The 20,994-nt window shown below is 32.0% G+C and overlaps 1 protein-coding gene across 1 annotated transcript in view; it reads right to left on the bottom strand.

Annotated features, from left to right (window-relative positions):
- The window catches only part of LOC148625621 (uncharacterized), a 31,800-nt gene that overhangs the window by 507 nt on the left and 10,299 nt on the right, over positions 1–20,994 (bottom strand). The window contains exons 13-33 of the mRNA XM_088571063.1: positions 20,210–20,242; positions 19,504–19,638; positions 18,753–18,847; positions 13,324–13,562; positions 12,916–13,065; positions 12,504–12,639; positions 11,950–12,108; positions 11,653–11,807; positions 9,578–9,739; positions 9,112–9,245; positions 8,653–8,766; positions 8,275–8,388; positions 7,749–7,862; positions 6,773–6,886; positions 2,997–3,110; positions 2,301–2,414; positions 1,883–1,996; positions 1,408–1,521; positions 1,022–1,135; positions 552–665; positions 130–243 (exon numbers count right to left, since the gene is read on the bottom strand). Of these exons, the coding sequence (XP_088427189.1) occupies positions 130–243; positions 552–665; positions 1,022–1,135; positions 1,408–1,521; positions 1,883–1,996; positions 2,301–2,414; positions 2,997–3,110; positions 6,773–6,886; positions 7,749–7,862; positions 8,275–8,388; positions 8,653–8,766; positions 9,112–9,245; positions 9,578–9,739; positions 11,653–11,807; positions 11,950–12,108; positions 12,504–12,639; positions 12,916–13,065; positions 13,324–13,562; positions 18,753–18,847; positions 19,504–19,638; positions 20,210–20,242 (2,652 nt within the window). The remainder of the gene's footprint in view (positions 1–129; positions 244–551; positions 666–1,021; positions 1,136–1,407; positions 1,522–1,882; positions 1,997–2,300; positions 2,415–2,996; positions 3,111–6,772; positions 6,887–7,748; positions 7,863–8,274; positions 8,389–8,652; positions 8,767–9,111; positions 9,246–9,577; positions 9,740–11,652; positions 11,808–11,949; positions 12,109–12,503; positions 12,640–12,915; positions 13,066–13,323; positions 13,563–18,752; positions 18,848–19,503; positions 19,639–20,209; positions 20,243–20,994) is intronic.

Below are 20,994 nucleotides of genomic sequence, written 5' to 3'. Positions count from 1 at the left end.
ATGCTCCCTAATGTCAACCTTATCAAATAAAGTATTATGTAAATAAGATAAGACTTTTCTAGTACAATTTACATTTGTGCCGATTTGGAATCAAATGACAGAGGGACACACATTTTTAAAGCTATATACCATTGTCACAAATAGCACCCGAGTAGCCAGCAGGACACACACATTTGAATCCATTTACTCTGTCCTTGCAAACGCCTCCATTTTTACATGGATCGGGATTACATTCGTTTATATCTACATAAATCAGAGAACATGTATCATATACTTTATTCAAAATCCATACTCATTGTAATATCTACTTTTTGTCAGTTTAATTCCAGATGTAATAGTACTGAGGTTATTAATGTAAATAATGAGCACACCCAGAGTTGGCTTAGAAAGCTACTACGTTTGTTTGGTTTTAAACTACCTAGAGTCATAATTAACCCACGAAAGCAAAGATATGGTGTCATGGAATAATAATCAGATTATTCATAGTAAATAGTATATTGTGTTCAGCATAATGTTAGCTTTGATTTTTGCCTTATTTCAACATGTTTTACCAATAATACAAGTAGTCCCAGTATATCCCGGCATACAGCTACACGTATAAGCGTTAATCTCGTCATGACACGTTCCTCCGTTGGCACAAGGGTTACTGGCACATTCATCTATGTCTAAAGTAAGGTATGAAGTTAACATATGCAATTCTATTTTGAGTGATTTATTATATAGTCAGCAATCTATTGTCAAAGTATTTAAAAGCGTAATCAAGGGGACCAAGATTCTAGTGGAAATCAAAAGCATGTAACCGAGGGACAAAGAGCAGACATGGAAAACAGACACACACAACAAAGAACATAAAGTAACAAAAATAATACATACAAAGAAACAAAAGTAAATTAGCAACTCGGACTCCACTAAGAACTGGGAGCATGGACAAGTTCACCGGTAGGGTAAAATTATATTTACTACTGTGATATATATTATATTTTTCAGTTCGCTTATATTCACTTTTAATTAAAACACATACCATGTTCACAGTTGTTTCCCTGAAAACCAGCAACACATGTGCAGGTGTATCTATTAATGTAATTTGCGCATGTACCATTGTTTTGACAAGGAGTACTTGAGCATTCATCAACATCTACAAGTGAAGAAAAAGATAGTTACATTATTTTTCGATTTTTATTACTAAAGTGGCTGTTTATAGTCCCAAACAAGAAACGAAAAGTAATTTGGCAAAATAAGCAAGCTTGTATCATCAGTTTTGTGTATTCCAAGGTGAACCAAATGACATTTGACAAAGTAGACATAATTAATGTGTATACATTCAAAAATTATTCCTTGGTCAATCTTCTCTCATATGAAATAGGTAGAAACTTCTATGAAATTATATTCAATAGAAAAAATATATACCTGTTTCACAATTTACACCAGTATATCCAGGCTTGCACACACATGTGTACCCATTCACAAGATTAGTACAGGTTCCACCATTCTGGCAGGGAACACTTGAACATTCGTTTATGTCTGGATTTTAAAGAAAATACGTCTAATATGAACTTATGTATTGTTTTGTTTCTATAATAAGTATAGTTATGGGCAGTTTATCAGGCAATTTTCTTTCCGTTGACTCAGATACAAGTTTTAAAACAAATGAGCTGTCCGTGTTTAGCCATTTATTTGTGTGTCACAAAACGCCATATAATAAATTTAAGAAACCCGACATGTACAATGTTAATTTAAATTGAAACACACCTTGACAGACAAAAAAATTGCAGGAATGCATTCAATTTATTTGGTTGAAACATGCTTTGAAGAAATGAAAATGTAAAACAGATTTAGACTAAATAATCTCAATACAAGTTTGTTTTACATAATGTTAACCCACCATTTTCACAACTGTATCCTGTATAGCCAGGCTGACATTGGCATGTATAATGATTTACAAGATCTGTACAGGTTCCATTATGTTGACAAGGGGTACTCTGACATTCGTTGATATCTTAAATTATTTCATTCAATATTTTTTAAAAATTATTTTACAACTTTTAAATAGTTATATTTTTGTATTTTGATGACAAAATCTTTTGTATAAAAGCTAAATCTTCAAAAAGTTTTAAAACCTCGAGATATGCTTTAAATATGCAACATATTTCCAACCAAGAAATAAAAGTGTTTAATTATAAAGTTCTTATGAAGATTATGGTGTCTTTCTATTTCGTTATCTTGTATGCTCGTTAAAATAATAAGCTGTTTACTTAAACAAAATAAGGTATAAGAATTGACACAATCTTAATCAGACAAACCTTTCTCACAAAGGACTCCGGTAAACCCAGGAAGACAGTCACAAGTGTATGCATTGACTTGATCTAAACAGGTAGCTCCATTCTGACATGGTGTGCTCTGGCATTCGTTTATATCTAATGACAAAATCTGATCTTTTAATATCTAATCCATGCAGATACATGCATATGTAAACTTTTGATTGAATTAAACACTAATCCATATGAAATTCGAGCACTGTCTAGGTAATTCATCCTGTAGAAAAACTCACCAAACAAGTAATGCCTTTTATGTAATGATAGCTTATTCCGTATTCAGATCTGTATTCTGAGAAAATTTATCCATCTCCCACTAAAACCAACCACACCAAACCAAAAACAACTTTTGCAAATAGTCGATTTTATACACAATCTTGGAAATTTTTATCTCGAAAGTGCAATGATCATGGGGTAATCTAAGACTGGTATTGTGGTTTCTGAATAAGATAATTCGGTGTTTTTTTTATTGACATGCAAGAATCACCCTCGGTCTGATCAATTAAAGACTGCAAATGTAAACATATTAATGTTGTAAAGTAATGAAAAGCGTCAGAACATAATAAAATGTCGGACAAGAATTATTATATTATGTTTCCTCGCATAACTTTGTAAAAACAAGAATGTCTATGATTATAACTTTCAACATTTTTTACAGAGTTAAATATGATAATGGCAGCTTACTATTTTCACAGTTAATCCCTGTAAATCCAATAACACATGTACAGTTGTAACCGTTTACTAGATCTGTACATGTTCCACTATTTTCACAAGGTGTACTTTGACATTCGTCGATATCTGAAACAAAAAATAATGTTACATAATTCCACAGCGTTCAAAAGATATAAAAAAGTAGTTAATGAAACAAATACCATGTATTTCACTGAAGAAGAGCCATGCGCTTATTATTTCATCAGTCATCTGACAAACAGTGAATCCTTAAATGGCAAACAATTGTATAGCTGATTTGTTTTAAATTACACTCACAACTGCATATTAGAATTGTGTAAATAATTAAAAATATAAAATCATATAAAATAAAAAAAAGAAAGCGGCATACTTGCTATTGATTACTTTTATTTATTTACAATTTGTGGTGCTTGTACAATGTGCGAGTAGAGGGAAAGAAATGATACAATAAATCTGGAAATAGTTGCATTTAAATTTGAAACTTGAATTTATTATCCAAAGGAACAAACAAAAAGGGAAGCGTACAACCCAGTCCTTCAATTTCAGTTTCCGTTATATTGATGATGTATTATCTCTTATTATTCCTAGTTGATGTATTATCTCTTATTATTCATAGTATGTTGCATTTGTTCGTTTACTTTTGTTACTTTATATGTATTTTTTAGTTACTTTATTCTTTGTTGTGATTGTATGTTTTCCATGTCTGGTCTTTGTCCCTCGATTACATTCTTTTGATTTCCACTAGAATCTTGTTTCCCTTGATTACTCTTTCAATGATTATATACTTCTTATCAACCCAAGAGCAGTTTCGTCTCGTTCATACCTAGACCTAAGTTTGCAAATAGATAACAGAGCAGGACGATTGAAATCGAAACTTTATGGTGATTTACAGTGAATCCTTAAATGACAAACAATTGTATAGCTGATTTATTTTAAATTACACTCACAACTTCATATTAGAATTGTGTAAATAATTAAAAATATAAAATCATATAAAATAAAAAAAAAGAAAGCGGCATACTTGCTATTGATTACTTTTATTTATTTACAATTTGTGGTGCTTGTACAATGTGCGAGTAGAGGGAAAGAAATGATACAATAAATCTGGAAATAGTTGCATTTAAATTTGAAACTTGAATTTATTATCCAAAGGAACAAACAAAAAGGGAAGCGTACAACCCAGTCCTTCAATTTCAGTTTCCGTTATATTGATGATGTATTATCTCTTATTATTCCTAGTAAGTTGCATTTGTTCGTTTACTTTTGTTACTTTATATGTATTTTTTAGTTACTTTATTCTTTGTTGTGATTGTATGTTTTCCATGTCTGGTCTTTGTCCCTCGATTACATTCTTTTGATTTCCACTAGAATCTTGTTTCCCTTGATTACTCTTTCAATGATTATATACTTCTTATCAACCCAAGAGCAGTTTCGTCTCGTTCATACCTAGACCTAAGTTTGCAAATAGATAACAGAGCAGGACGATTGAAATCGAAACTTTATGGTGATTTACAGTGAATCCTTAAATGACAAACAATTGTATAGCTGATTTATTTTAAATTACACTCACAACTTCATATTAGAATTGTGTAAATAATTAAAAATATAAAATCATATAAAATAAAAAAAAAGAAAGCGGCATACTTGCTATTGATTACTTTTATTTATTTACAATTTGTGGTGCTTGTACAATGTGCGAGTAGAGGGAAAGAAATGATACAATAAATCTGGAAATAGTTGCATTTAAATTTGAAACTTGAATTTATTATCCAAAGGAACAAACAAAAAGGGAAGCGTACAACCCAGTCCTTCAATTTCAGTTTCCGTTATATTGATGATGTATTATCTCTTATTATTCCTAGTTGATGTATTATCTCTTATTATTCATAGTATGTTGCATTTGTTCGTTTACTTTTGTTACTTTATATGTATTTTTTAGTTACTTTATTCTTTGTTGTGATTGTATGTTTTCCATGTCTGGTCTTTGTCCCTCGATTACATTCTTTTGATTTCCACTAGAATCTTGTTTCCCTTGATTACTCTTTCAATGATTATATACTTCTTATCAACCCAAGAGCAGTTTCGTCTCGTTCATACCTAGACCTAAGTTTGCAAATAGATAACAGAGCAGGACGATTGAAATCGAAACTTTATGGTGATTTACAGTGAATCCTTAAATGACAAACAATTGTATAGCTGATTTATTTTAAATTACACTCACAACTTCATATTAGAATTGTGTAAATAATTAAAAATATAAAATCATATAAAATAAAAAAAAAGAAAGCGGCATACTTGCTATTGATTACTTTTATTTATTTACAATTTGTGGTGCTTGTACAATGTGCGAGTAGAGGGAAAGAAATGATACAATAAATCTGGAAATAGTTGCATTTAAATTTGAAACTTGAATTTATTATCCAAAGGAACAAACAAAAAGGGAAGCGTACAACCCAGTCCTTCAATTTCAGTTTCCGTTATATTGATGATGTATTATCTCTTATTATTCCTAGTAAGTTGCATTTGTTCGTTTACTTTTGTTACTTTATATGTATTTTTTAGTTACTTTATTCTTTGTTGTGATTGTATGTTTTCCATGTCTGGTCTTTGTCCCTCGATTACATTCTTTTGATTTCCACTAGAATCTTGTTTCCCTTGATTACTCTTTCAATGATTATATACTTCTTATCAACCCAAGAGCAGTTTCGTCTCTTTCATACCTAGACCTAAGTTAGCAAATAGATAACAGAGCAGGACGATTGAAATCGAAACTTTATGGTGATTTTGACTCCGATTAATAAACTTCCCCCTATTCAGTATTATTTGATAACATCGTCGGCCTTAGGTGTATACATTTCACAAATGATCCGTTACTGTCGAGCCTTTGATCTGTAAACGGACTTTCTCTGTAGAGCATGAATATTGACAAATAAGATTTTTCACAAGGGGTATGATAAGCTTTTGTTTATATCGTCACTACAGAAGTTTCAATGTCTACATCACAATTTGATGCACCGAAGTTTCTATCTCCCAGATAAAACGAGATATCTTAAAATAGATTTCATGCCTTACTGGATTGACAACCTACCGAATTTTATCCGTACTAGCTGCAGTTATGTAGACGACATAATTGTATCTGATCAAGTCTCAGTGATCAAGTCACAGGAGCTAGGTCATATGTTTCAATATAATATTGTGTTAGGGCGTCGAAATTATACAGAGGCATATTTGGTATTCTTTGATTTCTGGCCCGATCTTAATCTTTAACTTTGTTGTGTATGCGTTTACAAAAACATAGTAAGTAATGTGCCACATGGGATGTCTTACATCTTAATCTTATTCGTCTATTTCAGATATCTTGCACCATTTCCGCATTATTTACTTAATTACATCAATATACTTTGTTGAGGTGAAAGATATCGCCCAAGTGTGAATTTTATTTGACGGGACCCCTCTGTAACTCTTGTCGACAAATTGCATTATTGTTGCTAGAATATTACCGGATTATACTCACTTGCTATATGACGGGTGCCGTTGGCGAAGCAGGACATGCTTACCCTTCTGAATTTACTTTTTAATATTATTTATCTCATTCTATTTGTATATCGTTTTGTTTCCAGTTTTTGTGTTTAGCTATGCTTTTTGATATATTAAATTGTCCCAGTGCTGACGCTTCAGTATTTTTTGCGATAAGTCAAACTTTATAGGTAATGTGGTAATAGGGACTTTACAAAAATGTGTAACAACATTTATGTAAACAGTTTACTTACTTGTTTGACAATTTGAACCAGTAAAACCATCTTTACATGAACATGTGTACCCATTCATCTTATCTTTACATGTGCCGCCATGTTGACAAGGGTTACTGGAACATTCATCTATTTCTATAGTACAAAGTCTACACAGTTAACATTCAACAAAAAAGTTATAGTGTAGTATTTGAAATCCGCATAACTTCAATCTTACCTAATTTAACTAATACCCCTTGGAACATTAAAAGTGTCATTTCAGTTTTACAAGAAATGTAAGAAAGGCATTTTTCGCGCTATTTCAGGCGGTAATCCATATTCAATACCTACTACCTTGTACAGTTGCTATCGGATGGGGTAGTTAAAAACTAATTTCCAGAATCCAGGTTACCTGATGAATTGCCAAGTATTTGGTTTACAATTTAAGTTAATGAGTTGTGTTAAAATTTGATATACACATAAAAAACATCAACAATATTTTTTTTATTGTTTTCTATTCAAAAAGTGCCACAGCGTCTACTTTCTTGCTTATGACTTCGTCCTTTTCATAGCTATGTGTACTTTACAAAAATCGCAAACATACAGCAAAAGTGCACACCAAACAACTCCATAAAATATCCAAAACGTCAAGGTTTTCACATACCTCGATCACAGGTTGTTCCACCGTACCCAGCTATACAGTCACAACGATATCCATTCACAAGATCCTTACACTGGCCATAAACGCATGGACTGCTTCCACATTCATTGACATCTAATTTCGCAATAAATTTAATGTAAAAAATTTGACAGGATACTTACACTGAGGTTGTTCTAGATTCCATTTAAAAAGATATAATACAGGTTAATTTTAAAGTAAAGATAATGTGGATTTTTCCTGGCATAATAAAGATATCTACACTCAAATATTTGTGTAAAGCTAAGGTGACATTTTTTGGTCATGGATTGAATAAAAACAACATATCTTTCTATTTCCTTTATTGAAAATTTTACTAACCTATTTTACAATGTACTCCCGAGTATCCTGCCTCACATGTACACACATAACCATTTATCTGATCTGTACAGTTCCCTCCGTTTTGACATGGGGCGCTCGCACACTCGTCAATGTCTTAATACATATATGAATATAAAACAGTGGGACATGGCTTCAAGAAAAGCATTACGAAATTATAATATATTTTTGAAGATCATTTGACATAGTTTGGTAGAAACCATCGGTGGTGGATTTGGCTTCCTATTTCGATATTTTTGGTTTTTAGTATTTCTAGTATATGATTTATTTTTTTTTATATTTGAACTTCCTGAGTACTTGTTTTGTAATGAGACTGATGAGAGTCCAGTCATTGAAACACGTGTTCAGATTTTTTGGAATATATGTATGACAGGTATTTTTGTTTCTTCCCATTGAATACGTTTAAAATTTGAAATATCAATCAACATTCACTTATGATATACCGTTTAAATATTTAGCGATTAATGACTGCATTTCCCCAACAAAATGAAAAAAAAAATATATAAACCTGTTTGACATTCATGACCAGAGTACCCTGGAACACACTGACAGGTATAACTATTGACTCCATCAATACAGGTACCAGCATGTTCACATGGATTATTGCTACACTCATCTATATCTATAAAAGTAAAAAGTAGAAGTCTCACGTAGTCTGTCAGGTACTAAAAGGATGATTTTAAATATTTTTGTTCAATATTTGCAATTAGTTTTTGTCATACCGTCATATGAATGCGAAATCCAACATCAAACAAATACAATGAAATGGAGTTTTATAACTAAAATGTCGTGTACCAAGAGTTAAATTGAAATGTAAGGCATAAACAAATACCAATTCTCGAACGCCATTTTTTCCTAACATCATTTAAATGTGAAAATACAAAACCTATTTGACAGGAGTCTCCAGAATATCCTGGATCACAGGTACATTGGTAACTGTTAACCAAGTCAGTGCAGGTTCCACCATGAAGACAAGGGTTAGATTGACATTCGTCTATTTCTGTGAATAAGGTGTGACTAAGTAGCATTTATTAACAGATTAGACTGACTGTTTTTATAAAGTAAGTCAGATTTTGCAACACTTATCAAATATGTGGTAGTGAGTGTATAATATTCCAAAATAGAATTAGGTCAGAATTTTTATTGAGATAGAACTTTTATATTTGATTGCATCACTTTTGTCGATGTTTTTTCTTGTGTCAGGTGATGCTTGGTTCATATACAAACAAGAAATTGCTAAAATTTTACATTTTTAAGATACTTATCATTGTGTTCCATTGCACTCATGTGTAAAATTTTAAATAGTTGCACTCTCCAATTTATTATCTTATATTCAAATACAAACCAGTATCACAGAGCTTTCCAGTATACCCTGGACAAACGCAATCATAGTTCTGTGTAGACCCTCTTCTGTTACATGTCCCACCATGATGGCAAGGTCCACTGGCACATGGATCATGATCTAAAGTACACTTGTGTCTTAAAAATTTCAATTTCATATACTCGTCAACAACCAAATTAACACTTTTTAGGAACATTAAATGGATCAAAACGTTTAGAATATGAAATACAACAACAGTCTTAGCAAAAAAAGATATATACACCATCGTCTATAGTAACAAAAAGTGACTGAATGGGAAGCTCGTTGAAATTGTACTTACCCCAAGCTATGTATGTGAAGCAATATGTGTCACTCAGCTGGCTGAAATAATAATGCAATTACTACTTTAATCACAATCCTTTGTAAAATAGAAACAATTACATCGAATCACTAAACAGATACACAAAATGTAATTCTTATTTATAACTACCCTGAAGTGTCTTCAGCCATTCCACAAAGAATGTTGTCTCCTTTTTGTGAAACTTTCGGGCTCCATTGAAGTTTCCAATATACAACACCAGGTCTTGACTTGTCTGGAAATGGACCAGTATACGTCATACCAGGCGGACTCGTCAGAGATATTGCAGTAACACTAGACAAAATAAAATCATTCAACTATGTGTAAACAAGATTAAAAAAATCTAGCATTATAGTTAATTTGATTTATCATTTATCACAAAGTAGGGTCTATTATTTTTGCACGGTTTCTTAATATTAAGTCTCCAAACACAAAGTGTCGTTGACATATTTGTTCGTTTGTACGTATTTTTTACCAGAGAATTTGCCCGCGCGTTATCTCAGAAACAAATGGAGGAATTAGGGCAAAACTTCGTCAATAAACTGGCTTTGTCCCTATTAAACAATTTCTGAATGGAGTGGCGTTCAGTCCGTTATGGGGGCTAGGACATGATATTGGACAGTGGGAAATCTAGGTAGCAAGGAACTATTCAAAATAGTTTTACAGGAAAATTGGTTGTATGGTAAAGTTTGGAGAGCTCTATATTATCAAGCAAAACATATGAAACGATATGTACGGTGTTAGTATGGTAACAAAATGTACAAAAGAATAATCAAGGGAACCAAAGTTATAGCGGTAATCAAACGAATGTAATCCAGGGACAAAGACCTGACATGGAAAACAGACGTACACAACAAAGAACATATAGTAACTAAATCATAGATACAAAGTAAGAAAAGCAAATAAGCAACTCGAACTCCACTAGAAATTGGGAGAACGGACCAGGTGTACTGGTAGGATTTTCTAGATACACTCGCCGAGTTGTTCATAAAAGTCAAGTCCGGGTAGATGAAAGAGGAAAGGAAAACTATGACACGTTGAACAAATCAGTTTTCACAGCGCAGATGGATACACCCTAACAATTCACAAGTTCATGATGACGACCTTAAAACTTCTGTAGTGATGACTACAATCTTGTAGTAACGTAACTCTGTTCCAGAAGCCTATTTGTTAGAATTCTAGCGCGATACAAAAGGTCTGCATAGTTTTGGCAAGGTCTGGCATAACGAATGAGTTGTGAAGTGAACACTCCATACGCAGGTGATGAAGGGATGTTGCCACTGATGAAAGGAAAGTTGACGATGCTGAAAGAAAAGTCATTACGTTTGGTGAATAGCTTTCCTTTACCATCGATTTCTAAGTGTAGGCCAAGATATGATACAAAGTAGTAATCAATTTTGTGATTTTTCAGGTGTTTTCACTGAATTTACCAAATCTGAAAGATATAAAGACTACCAAAGAGCAAACTTACGCATGTTTATCGAAGATGACCACTATTTAAAAATGACCACCATTCAAATTATGGTGTCAAGAATGAAACAGTTAAATGAAAAATGCATCGGATCCTTGGTATACAGACTAAAAATCATATGAACTTAACCTTTTGGGTTCAGTGAAAATTGAGGACAAATGTGGGGGACTTATGTGACTGGCTTGCAAGCACACCTTAACACTGTTTACCATGTGTATTGCTTGTTACATTTTAATTTGTATGAGTAATAGAAGTGATAAAATATTGGTAAAGATCGCACTAACTATATATTAAAAAGACATCACAATCATACCAAACGATAAGCAAGCACATTCTTGCCATGGTGAATCATATAATCACATCGTTCTGGGTACGGTAAAATAAGTATTACACGATAGAAGTGATTTACCGAATGTTTCCAGTATAAAAGTATTGGAAAATTCACACTGTGAAATAAATTTGGTAATTTCACTCAAGGAATTTCTCTTGCCAAAACGTCAAAAACGTAGAGGAAATCTGTAAATTAAAAAGGACTTATCAATTAGTTATCGTGAATATCTCACTCGTGCAATTTAATTATAGGTGTTCCTCGGCACTCTTGACTATAGTTTGATTATTCACTCTTTCCAATTAATTATTCTATTGATAAACTTATATGTCATCTGAGAAAGGTATTGTTTAGTGAAAATGCAATATTAATTCCTTTATTATATACATACGTACTGAGGTTACTTACTTAGCATTTTTGTTTCGTACATTAGAAGCATATAGTTTTGTTGTAACGTTAGAGTGAGCAGCAATAGGTATATGACTCCCCTCAGCAGGTGAAGGTGGAACAAACATTGGCCGCCAATCGCAATCTAGAGGCTTCTTAACAATGTGTATCAAAAACTGCAAAAATGAAAAAAATTTTTTACGATACAACACAAGAAAAACATTTTTTTTAAACGTTTTCAACATTGCAGCCTGATAGCGTCTTAATAAAATCCTTAAAACTCCGAAAACGGTAAAACGTTTTGTAATTGTAATGTACCTGGAGCGGAACAGCTGAAATGGGAGTTGTTGTATTATAAGTTGTATTTCCGATGATAATTGGTGTCTGGGGAAAGTCTTCTATTGTCAGTGCAGCCGCGTACCATCCGTCGTCTTTAAAGTTCTTGTTATCAGCGTCAAATGATAGGGTGCAAGTATCCTTAAAAAAAAAGCAAAGAACAAATATCAACTTAACAATTGACATCATATAAATATATTACTGATAGATATCATCCTAAATGCTCCTCATGGTCAGTGGATAAAAGAAATTGTTTTGGTAAAGCAATATTTAGATCTGGTAGTAGTCTTAATATATTCGTATGCATGCCTTAATTTCTCTTTTTTAGATGCCATTCTTATAAAACAATGCATTTAGGATCAAGAATAACATTAATAAAAATCCTAGGGCTCTTAATATGGAAATATTACAAAAAGTTGAATAGAACCGGAACAAACTATGTATATACCATTTAACGCTAATCTCAAAAACGGTTATTTGGGTAAAACATATGGTGATTATATAAATGGATATTCATTAACTATATATTATTATACCTCATCAAGGGTAGCAACAGGAACATTATCACAAATCGCATGGCATTCTTCACCAATTGCCCATCGACACCTGACGTTGTCACCATCGGGGTCAACCATAGGGATTACTACTTTGTGCTGACATTCAAACTGTAATCTATATGAAATCATTTGAAACAAAAATATTACATCGTTGCAGTAAGTACAAAATCAATAATAATTAAGAAAATACAGAAAAAACATTAAAATATAAAGTTTGATGCTAACTAGGCTGCAAAGTTCGTTAATTCTTTTACTTATGCATTATTTGTAGACTCTTTTGTAAAATTATCTAAGATTACACGACTCTAAAATGTGGTTTTTATTGAAGATGAACAAGCATTTTATTATCTGTCTTAACATATGTTAAATTTCATTACTATATCAAACTTACGTATATAGAGGTTTACTAGCCGTAACTGGACTGTTATTTGGAGTACCTGTATCACTACGTTTATTAAGATCAACTATCGTTTGTAGATTCCAACCACCATCGTAATTACTGAAAGCGACTGCAAGTTTCATCCACATGGCACCAGTGTAGCTAGCAGTATGAAAGACGTTATTTGTTCAAAATTACACCTCTAGAAATTTTTTAAAAAAATGTACACTAGGATTATAAATATGCACAATAGTAGAACACGGTTTAGCCTGCATGTGTTTCTAAATTTTACAGCACATTTTACAATATAGGTTGTTTGGTTTTTGGTAAAAAAAATCACATTTACGTTTGCCAAAACATAAGAATATTGATTAACGCAATATTGATCTGAAATAGACATCGTCTTCTTTGTGGATTTACCTGATCGTGTAAGGTCCGTTCCCCTTAAAGGGGAAAATAAAAGTGTTCTCTCCTTGTTCCCAATTTTCAGCTTTATCTGCTGCTGTACATGTGTAGTAGACAGATCCAACAGCTTTCTTAAACCCACACCCATCAACACATTTCCAATCTTTATCACCTATAAAGCTGCCATTTACGTATTGTCCGATCTTTTTTTCATTACATCCAGGACCTGCTCCATATGACCATGCCATTTTGAACTTAAATTCAACCTTTTCAATGTACAAGTAAACCACTATAGTTCAACAAGTTTTCGAAATTATAATAAACAAATTACCAACCATTTTTCGCACTTTTCTGCATTATCTAAATAACACGACAATGGACATTATATACGTTGTTTGACAAGAAACATCGATTATGATATACACATTGCCGTTGCACTGAATCAGAAAATGTTAAAATAAATTATATTTGATTATTTTAAGTCCAAGCTAAGAAAGATTTTAAAAATAAAAAAAAAGAGAGAAGTTTTAGCTAAAGATTCATCTTTCTAACAAAGTCCAGTTCAGGTTTAATTTTTACAAAAATATAGAAAAAACATTGAAAAAAAATCACTTGGATTTATTTAACTATCATACAAGTATTACTGGGAGTTTATTTTAATTAATGTTTATTTTTCTCTATGCTTACATTATGACCACCGATGAATTTCCAGCTGATTGTACCGCCTCTAAAATGCCTGCTGTTAACAACAAGTAATAAACTCCCAAAAGCAATCAGTTTTATAGTAATAAGAATTCCAAAATGCATTTCACTTTTTTTGGCAAGAAAAAAACAAAAACCACATCTTCATTCCGTTACAAAATCTTTGCAAATAATCATGAAATAAATTTAAGATGTCAAAGGCTAATTCAATATGAAAAGATCGAAATGAAATATTTATGTAATCAAAACCAAAAATTTATCTGTTTAACTCTTTATGCTTTGGGCTTTATTCCGCTTTATCGTGGATACATAGATACACTGAAGTTGAACAAATATAATAAGGTTTAAAGATTTCGGCACTATCTTTTATCATATCATGATCACGTGTTTGTCACTTCTCCACATTTTTCCTTTATTGATATTAAATACCCCTGTAAACAACCACTTGCATATAAGCTCCAATTGTGTTTGTTATACTAAGCTTGAACATCAATTGAGGCCTAGAGTGAAGAGCCTGGGTTTTAGATCATAGTTTATCAATTGCAGAAATATAATTACTAGATTTATCCTATCAGAACATGGGTTTACTAGTAACAAAACTTAAGCATTGTAACAATTCGTTGGTTTTGAACACTTTTTTCATCGACAGCATTAGAATCAAATACATAGGAAGATTTGAATTCAAAAAATAATTTTATATGAAAAGTGTTCAAAATCGTATAAAAGTGTTCAAAATCGTATAAAGCATATCAAAATTTGTAATAGTAAATTAAGTACCAATCCATATACAATGCAGACACGGCCCAAGGTAGAAGTGATTTTTGATATACAAACTCATCGAACAAAAGATGCTTTTTCGGTCTACATAAGCCATATTTATGCATGAAGATATTTTTCTGTATATATACATCATATTTTTGAGAAACTATACATTCATCTACCATGCTCACTTCTTACTAAAAATTACATATCATTTTTAAGGTTCGGATTAGTATGTAGTGTATTTCTTATTCTCTTCAAAGCAAATTTTGATATATTTTATCTACAAGTCAAAACATGGGTTATTGCATTTGGATTTCCTTTGTATATATAGTTCTAGGTAGAGATTCCTCATACTTTGTAAGAAATAATTCCAAATCATCTTCCAAATGTACAGATGAAGATGTTTACAAAATGCTGGAATTTTTAATCGACAACATATTTGTCCAATGTAGTGGACGTGTTTTTCAACAAACGGTCGGCATTCCAATGGGAACAAATTGTGCTCCTTTACTTGCTGACCCATTCCTTCACTCTTATGAGGCTGACTTTATAGCTGATCTGATCCAAAACAAAGAATATCGTTTGTCTAGATCTTTTAGTGTCAGTTTCCGCTATATAGATGACGTATTATCTTTAAACAATCCTAATTTCGGGGATTTGATACATCGCATCTATCCGAAAAGAACTTGAGATAAAGGATACTACAGACACTGTGAAGTCAGCCGAATATCTTGACCTACACTTAGAAATCAATGGTAAAGGAAAACTATTTACCAAACTTTACGACAAACGTGATGACTTTTCATTCAGAATTGTCAACTTTCCTTTTATCTGTGGCAACATCCCTTCAGCACCTGCGTATGGAATGTTCATATCACAACTCATACGTTAAGCAAGAGCTTGCCGAAACTATGCAGACTTTTTGTATCGCGCTAAAACTCTAACAAATAGGCTTCTGGAACAGGGTTATGTTGCTACAAGATTGAAGTCATCATCACTACCGAAGTTTTATAGTCGTCAGCATGAACTCGTGGATCGTTATGGTGTATCCAGCTGCACCATGAAAACTGATTTATTCAACGGGTCATAGTTTTCCTTTCCTCGTTTGTCTCCCCCGGACTTGACTTTTTATAAGCAACTCGGCAGGTGTTTCTAGAAAAGCAGAGGACGCTTACCTTACCGGTGCACCTGGTCCATGCTCCCAGGTTTAAGTGGAGTCCGAGTTGCTCATTTGCTTTTGTTATTTTTTGTATGTATGATTTTAGTTACTTTTTGTTCTTTGTTGTGTATGTCTGTTTTCCATGTCTGGTCTTTGTCCCTGGACTACATTCTTTTGATTACCGCTATAACCTTGGTTCCCTTGATTACTCTTTACATACAATTAACATTTCATTTTATACAAAAGCAAACCATATGGATAATTATACCTTTCTATCATCGACAACCTCATAATATTGTACTAAAGCAAATTGAAATAAAGTGTCCCCGCGTTTTGTTGCTCTCTGCTAAATAGCATACATGTTTTATTTTCACTCATAAAACGATGTTTTTTGTTTGCATATATGTTTTGCTAAGAAATAAAAAAAATGAATTTTTAAGGACCTTTATTTCTGGTTTGTCAGTGCATGGTACAGTTTTATACATCCATTAATTCTGATAAAATATTTAGTCCTTATAATTAAATATCATTCATGTATTATTTGTTTTCTTTTTTTATAACTCTTATTATTTATTGAAACTGACACCCAGACTAGACATTGGAAATGGCGGCATGCAAACTAATATGGATAGGTAATGTTACTCTCAGTTCATTTGAGCAAATCTTCTTCTAAAAAAGTTGCAGTGTACTATATTCATTTATTTAATAGAATTGCTGGTTGTTGACATTAAAGGCTTCCTACTAACGATTGAATAATTTTTAACAAACAAGAGATTAAATCGTTATGATAAAAAGATATACAAATAAGTAAAGATATCTTTTTGGCGACTTATTCGCCGAATTTATGTCATATTATGTATAACAAAATAATGATGTAAGGATATGATGTTTTTACTAGCACATTATATATCAAAATTAAAACATAAATGATTTAAAGAAGTCAAACGTCAAAATTTTGTTAGTTTTTTCATGGCGTATCAACACGAATTAAACCAGGCAAAAGCTGCCATTAAACTTCAAAACATGAAAGAATTTGATTTCCTCGATTGAAATTGATTGTCCGTGTCCATTTTTATGAACGTTGGTAATTTTTACTGGAATAATGCATCACTAAATAGACAACAACATCCACAATATTTATTTTATTGAAACAGTTTTACTTGGCTAACATTTTTTTGTTTTTGTTTTTATTTGTCGAATCTTAAACGAAAATATCACTAGGATTGTTATCAGACAGAATAAAATGAACCACTGAATCAGTAATACTGATAACACGCCTCCAGATGAAAAAAAAACATTTGATTATGCCAGTCTGTTCCCTTTTCTCTGTATTACCTGAAATAACACACGTAAGTTAATTAGTCAGGTTTGAATTTGGAACTATACCTGATGTCTGTGTTTGAGTATGCTTGTTTTTGGATTTTGTTTTTTTTCTGCAATTATGTGAACAAATTGAAATAAATGTTTTGAAGATTGCAACTTAAGAAAGTTTTACCAGTGTGATATGTAATCCCTATTTGATAACAACTCTATATCTTTACTTCTCTTAAACAAGATTGAGATGGACAAGACTGCATATTCATCAATATCGATTCTGTTTCATATGCAGGAGTTGAAAATGTTTTTGGGAAGACCCGAGTCCTGGACTTTTTCATCTTTTGTACACTAAGCCCGACAATGTTATGTGATATTCTAATGTATATTTCTATGTTTGCAGGGAAGAAAACACTGTTTCAATTGATTCCGTCTCCCGGTCTGATGCCTTGTCATCAGCATTCTGTTTCTGCTTTTTTTAACCGTGAAATTATAATTGAGCAACGATTTTTTCCTCAAAAGTTTATCAACAAAATTTGAGTAAAAATTTGTAGTATGTCAAGAAATGCGTCTGATCAAGAGCAGGTGTGATTCAGACTTGAGAATGACTAATCAATAGATCTATTTAGTGAATGCCCATTCTAAAAAAAGTTAAAACTATTTATAGGTCAGGGAATAGATCGAGAAACATGGTTTAAATAATGATAACAAAAACTTTCAAAAAAGAGTTTTTAAAATTTTTTTTTTAGATTTGCCATGCCCAACGGACTAATTTCATTGAAAAACGGCAAGTCCGAGGTTCAATTTGTTTAGTCCCGGGCGTCGGGCTTTAGGAATTTTCAACCCTTGATATGGTATGAATGTTACCAAATTTTACTGTTTTGACATCCGTTCCCTGTAAATCCACCAGGACAAAAACATTTAAAATCATACCATCTATACATGTACCTCCAATCAAGCAAGGCTGAGAAACACATTTGTTAATATCTATAAATTCGATGATATCTACATATATTTAATGACATCAAAGTTGCCTGTCATGCAGATGTATATTTTTTAATAAGGACAATCTATTCATAGAACACTTTCCATAAACTTACTGACATGTGGCATTACTAAAATACTTTCTATTAAATTACTGGCATGTTGCAATATTAGAAATCCGTTTATTTGATTACCAGCATCTGGTATTAATTGAACATTCTATGACTGTTTTTAGATGACAGTTTTTCTTCTTTTGTTTGTGTTGTACGATCTGTTCTTTTAATAATAGCCGCATTGTTTTTCAATTAATCCCACTTTGGTACATTTGGTGTTACTACCTTCCTATAATACGAAGTCATTGTGACTTTATATCCATTTTTTATTTTGAATCAGTATAAAGAAGTTCTGGTTCGGTTTCATTTAATCATTAAATGTTTTCAGAAATTCAGCGTAGCATTATTGTAGGAAAATAATAAATATTAAGAAATGACTTTGATATAAAGACAAAGTTGTTATAACTTACTTGTTTGACATACACCTCCGGTAAAACCAGCATTTGATTTTTGTCTTTACAAGTACTTCCAATAAGACATGGGTACGATAAACATTCGTGCATATCTGGATAGAATATTTTAGATATTAACATAAATGTAAGAGTATTTCACTTTTTGTATGTTAAGATTTAAACATATATGAAACACAACATTCAGGTTTGATTTGTAGAAATAAATAATGTATTGGTAATGAATATTTACTCATCTTTTTCAAAGATACCAATATCGCAAATTTCAGTTGTAACCACTTGAACATAAGCAATTACAGTTTTGTGTTAACCTTTTTCTACTACAAGTACGCTTTTATGTTTATACAAGAATCGCTGAAAATAAAAAATGAATTAAAAAAAAATGAAGAAATAATTAGAACGTTTACTTTTTGGAATTAATTCCTGTTTTACGAACAATACTATAATGGTGACAAAGTGCTAAGTTGAAACAAATTGCAAGTTTTGTTTAAGAAAAATCCAACAAAAAATAAGATGTAGACACACATATATATCTTTATTTTGTCATGTTCACTTTCTGGTATTTGCCTTGTTATTGCCATGTTGGACTTTTGCATAGGCCTTATCAGTTCGGTGATTGTGTTAATACTATGAATTGTTTATACCAACTGCTGGTAATGTTGATAAATGATATGTTATGAAAATGTTATTGATGGAAAAATCCATGGAAGAGTAATCAAGGGAACCAAGGTTATAGCGGTAATGTACTTACGAGTAAAGTGGTTTGTTATTGGGCTGTTGTTTGACTGGTTAGTATCACTTCGAGTATTTATATCAATTATAATTGGAAGATTCCACGATCCATCATAAATACTGTAGGGAGCTAAGAGTTGCATCCACATGATTCCTGTGTAAAAAAATACCGTTGTCTTAAACGAAAATAATTTTCTATTGCACCTGTAATTCATGATATTCTGGGGATTCCTGTGGAATAGGTATTGTCTTTTTTACAATCATTCAGTCGTATTTTTTTTTTTGTTTTTAGTTTTTGTGTTGTTTTGTATTTTATTGACTAAATATGAAGTCGTTTCTTAAATTTGATTACCATTTCCGTGCCAAAAATATTACTGAAAAGTGACCAAAAAGTACAGATATTAACAAAATATCAAAATTTTGGTAAGATTCAAGCAATTCGTCAGTCCATTTAATGCAAGGATTTTGAAAGATTTTCTGTTATCTACTGCAGATGTTGTGTGGACACCATTGCCATGCCTGAAATATACATGGAAAGTGACCAAAATGTACAAAATGAGCAGAATATTTGAATTTTGGTAAATTTCAAGCAATTGTTTTGCCTTTTTGATGCAAGGATTTTCAAAGGTCTTATGTTTCATCAGTTTTTTGAGCTGTTAAAAATACAAAGATTCAAAGTCTTAAACGAATAACTTTCAGTTGTATTTTAGTTGCATTTTACCTACCTTCATCTCTCTTGCTTTTTTGAGATGCTAAATCTTTTAAATAAATATAATTAATTTATTTACCTCATTTTATTTGTCAATATAGGAACATGATATCAGCAGGTTTCGTTTATATTTGAAAGTTATGGTGACATGATGACAAAAGAATAATACAAACAAAGGCCAGAAATTCCTGACTTGGGTCAGCCGCAAAAATATAGCGTGCAAGTACTCTAGTGTGATCACAACCCCATCTTAATTCTGTATACCAAAGGTCGAAATTTTGTTATCCCCATCGACTGAAAAATGAATTACTGAAATAACATTTATTGCATATGATTTGCCGTTGGTATTCAATTGACACACATTAACTGTTGCTATTGTACTGAAATTTTTCAAAAAAGTGTATATTCGCGATCTTTAACACTCTATTAATTTACAATGATTGTCATATATATTATCAATCCATTAACGATCATTTCTGATGTGGGGTAATTTAAGGAACAGATTGGAAAAAAAATGCAATTACAATCATAAAAATAATTGAAGAGAAGAAAACAATAGAGCACACACGCAAACACAATTAACTCATGCAATACTTCTGCAAGTGATACCAGGTTTCCAGTCGCGTAGGCATGCACTGCTCCACTAATGAGTACAGTCTAGTATTCGTTAAGTTTGATGGGTTGTCTCTCCGGTCACGTGTAGTGTTAAACTGTAGATATTTTGTCACATTCTAGAGACTGAAACTTCCTATCGGTCAATCAAATTGTGATGACGATCATATATAGGTTGTGGATGAAGCC

Source organism: Perna viridis, chromosome 2 (genome assembly GCF_037379345.1).
Source record: "Perna viridis isolate PV_CMFRI_1.1 ecotype Kerala chromosome 2, ASM3737934v1, whole genome shotgun sequence".
NCBI lineage: Eukaryota > Metazoa > Mollusca > Bivalvia > Mytilida > Mytilidae > Perna > Perna viridis.
The sequence above is the reverse complement of the archived record's forward strand: the minus strand, read 5'-3'. Positions and strand labels throughout refer to the sequence as shown.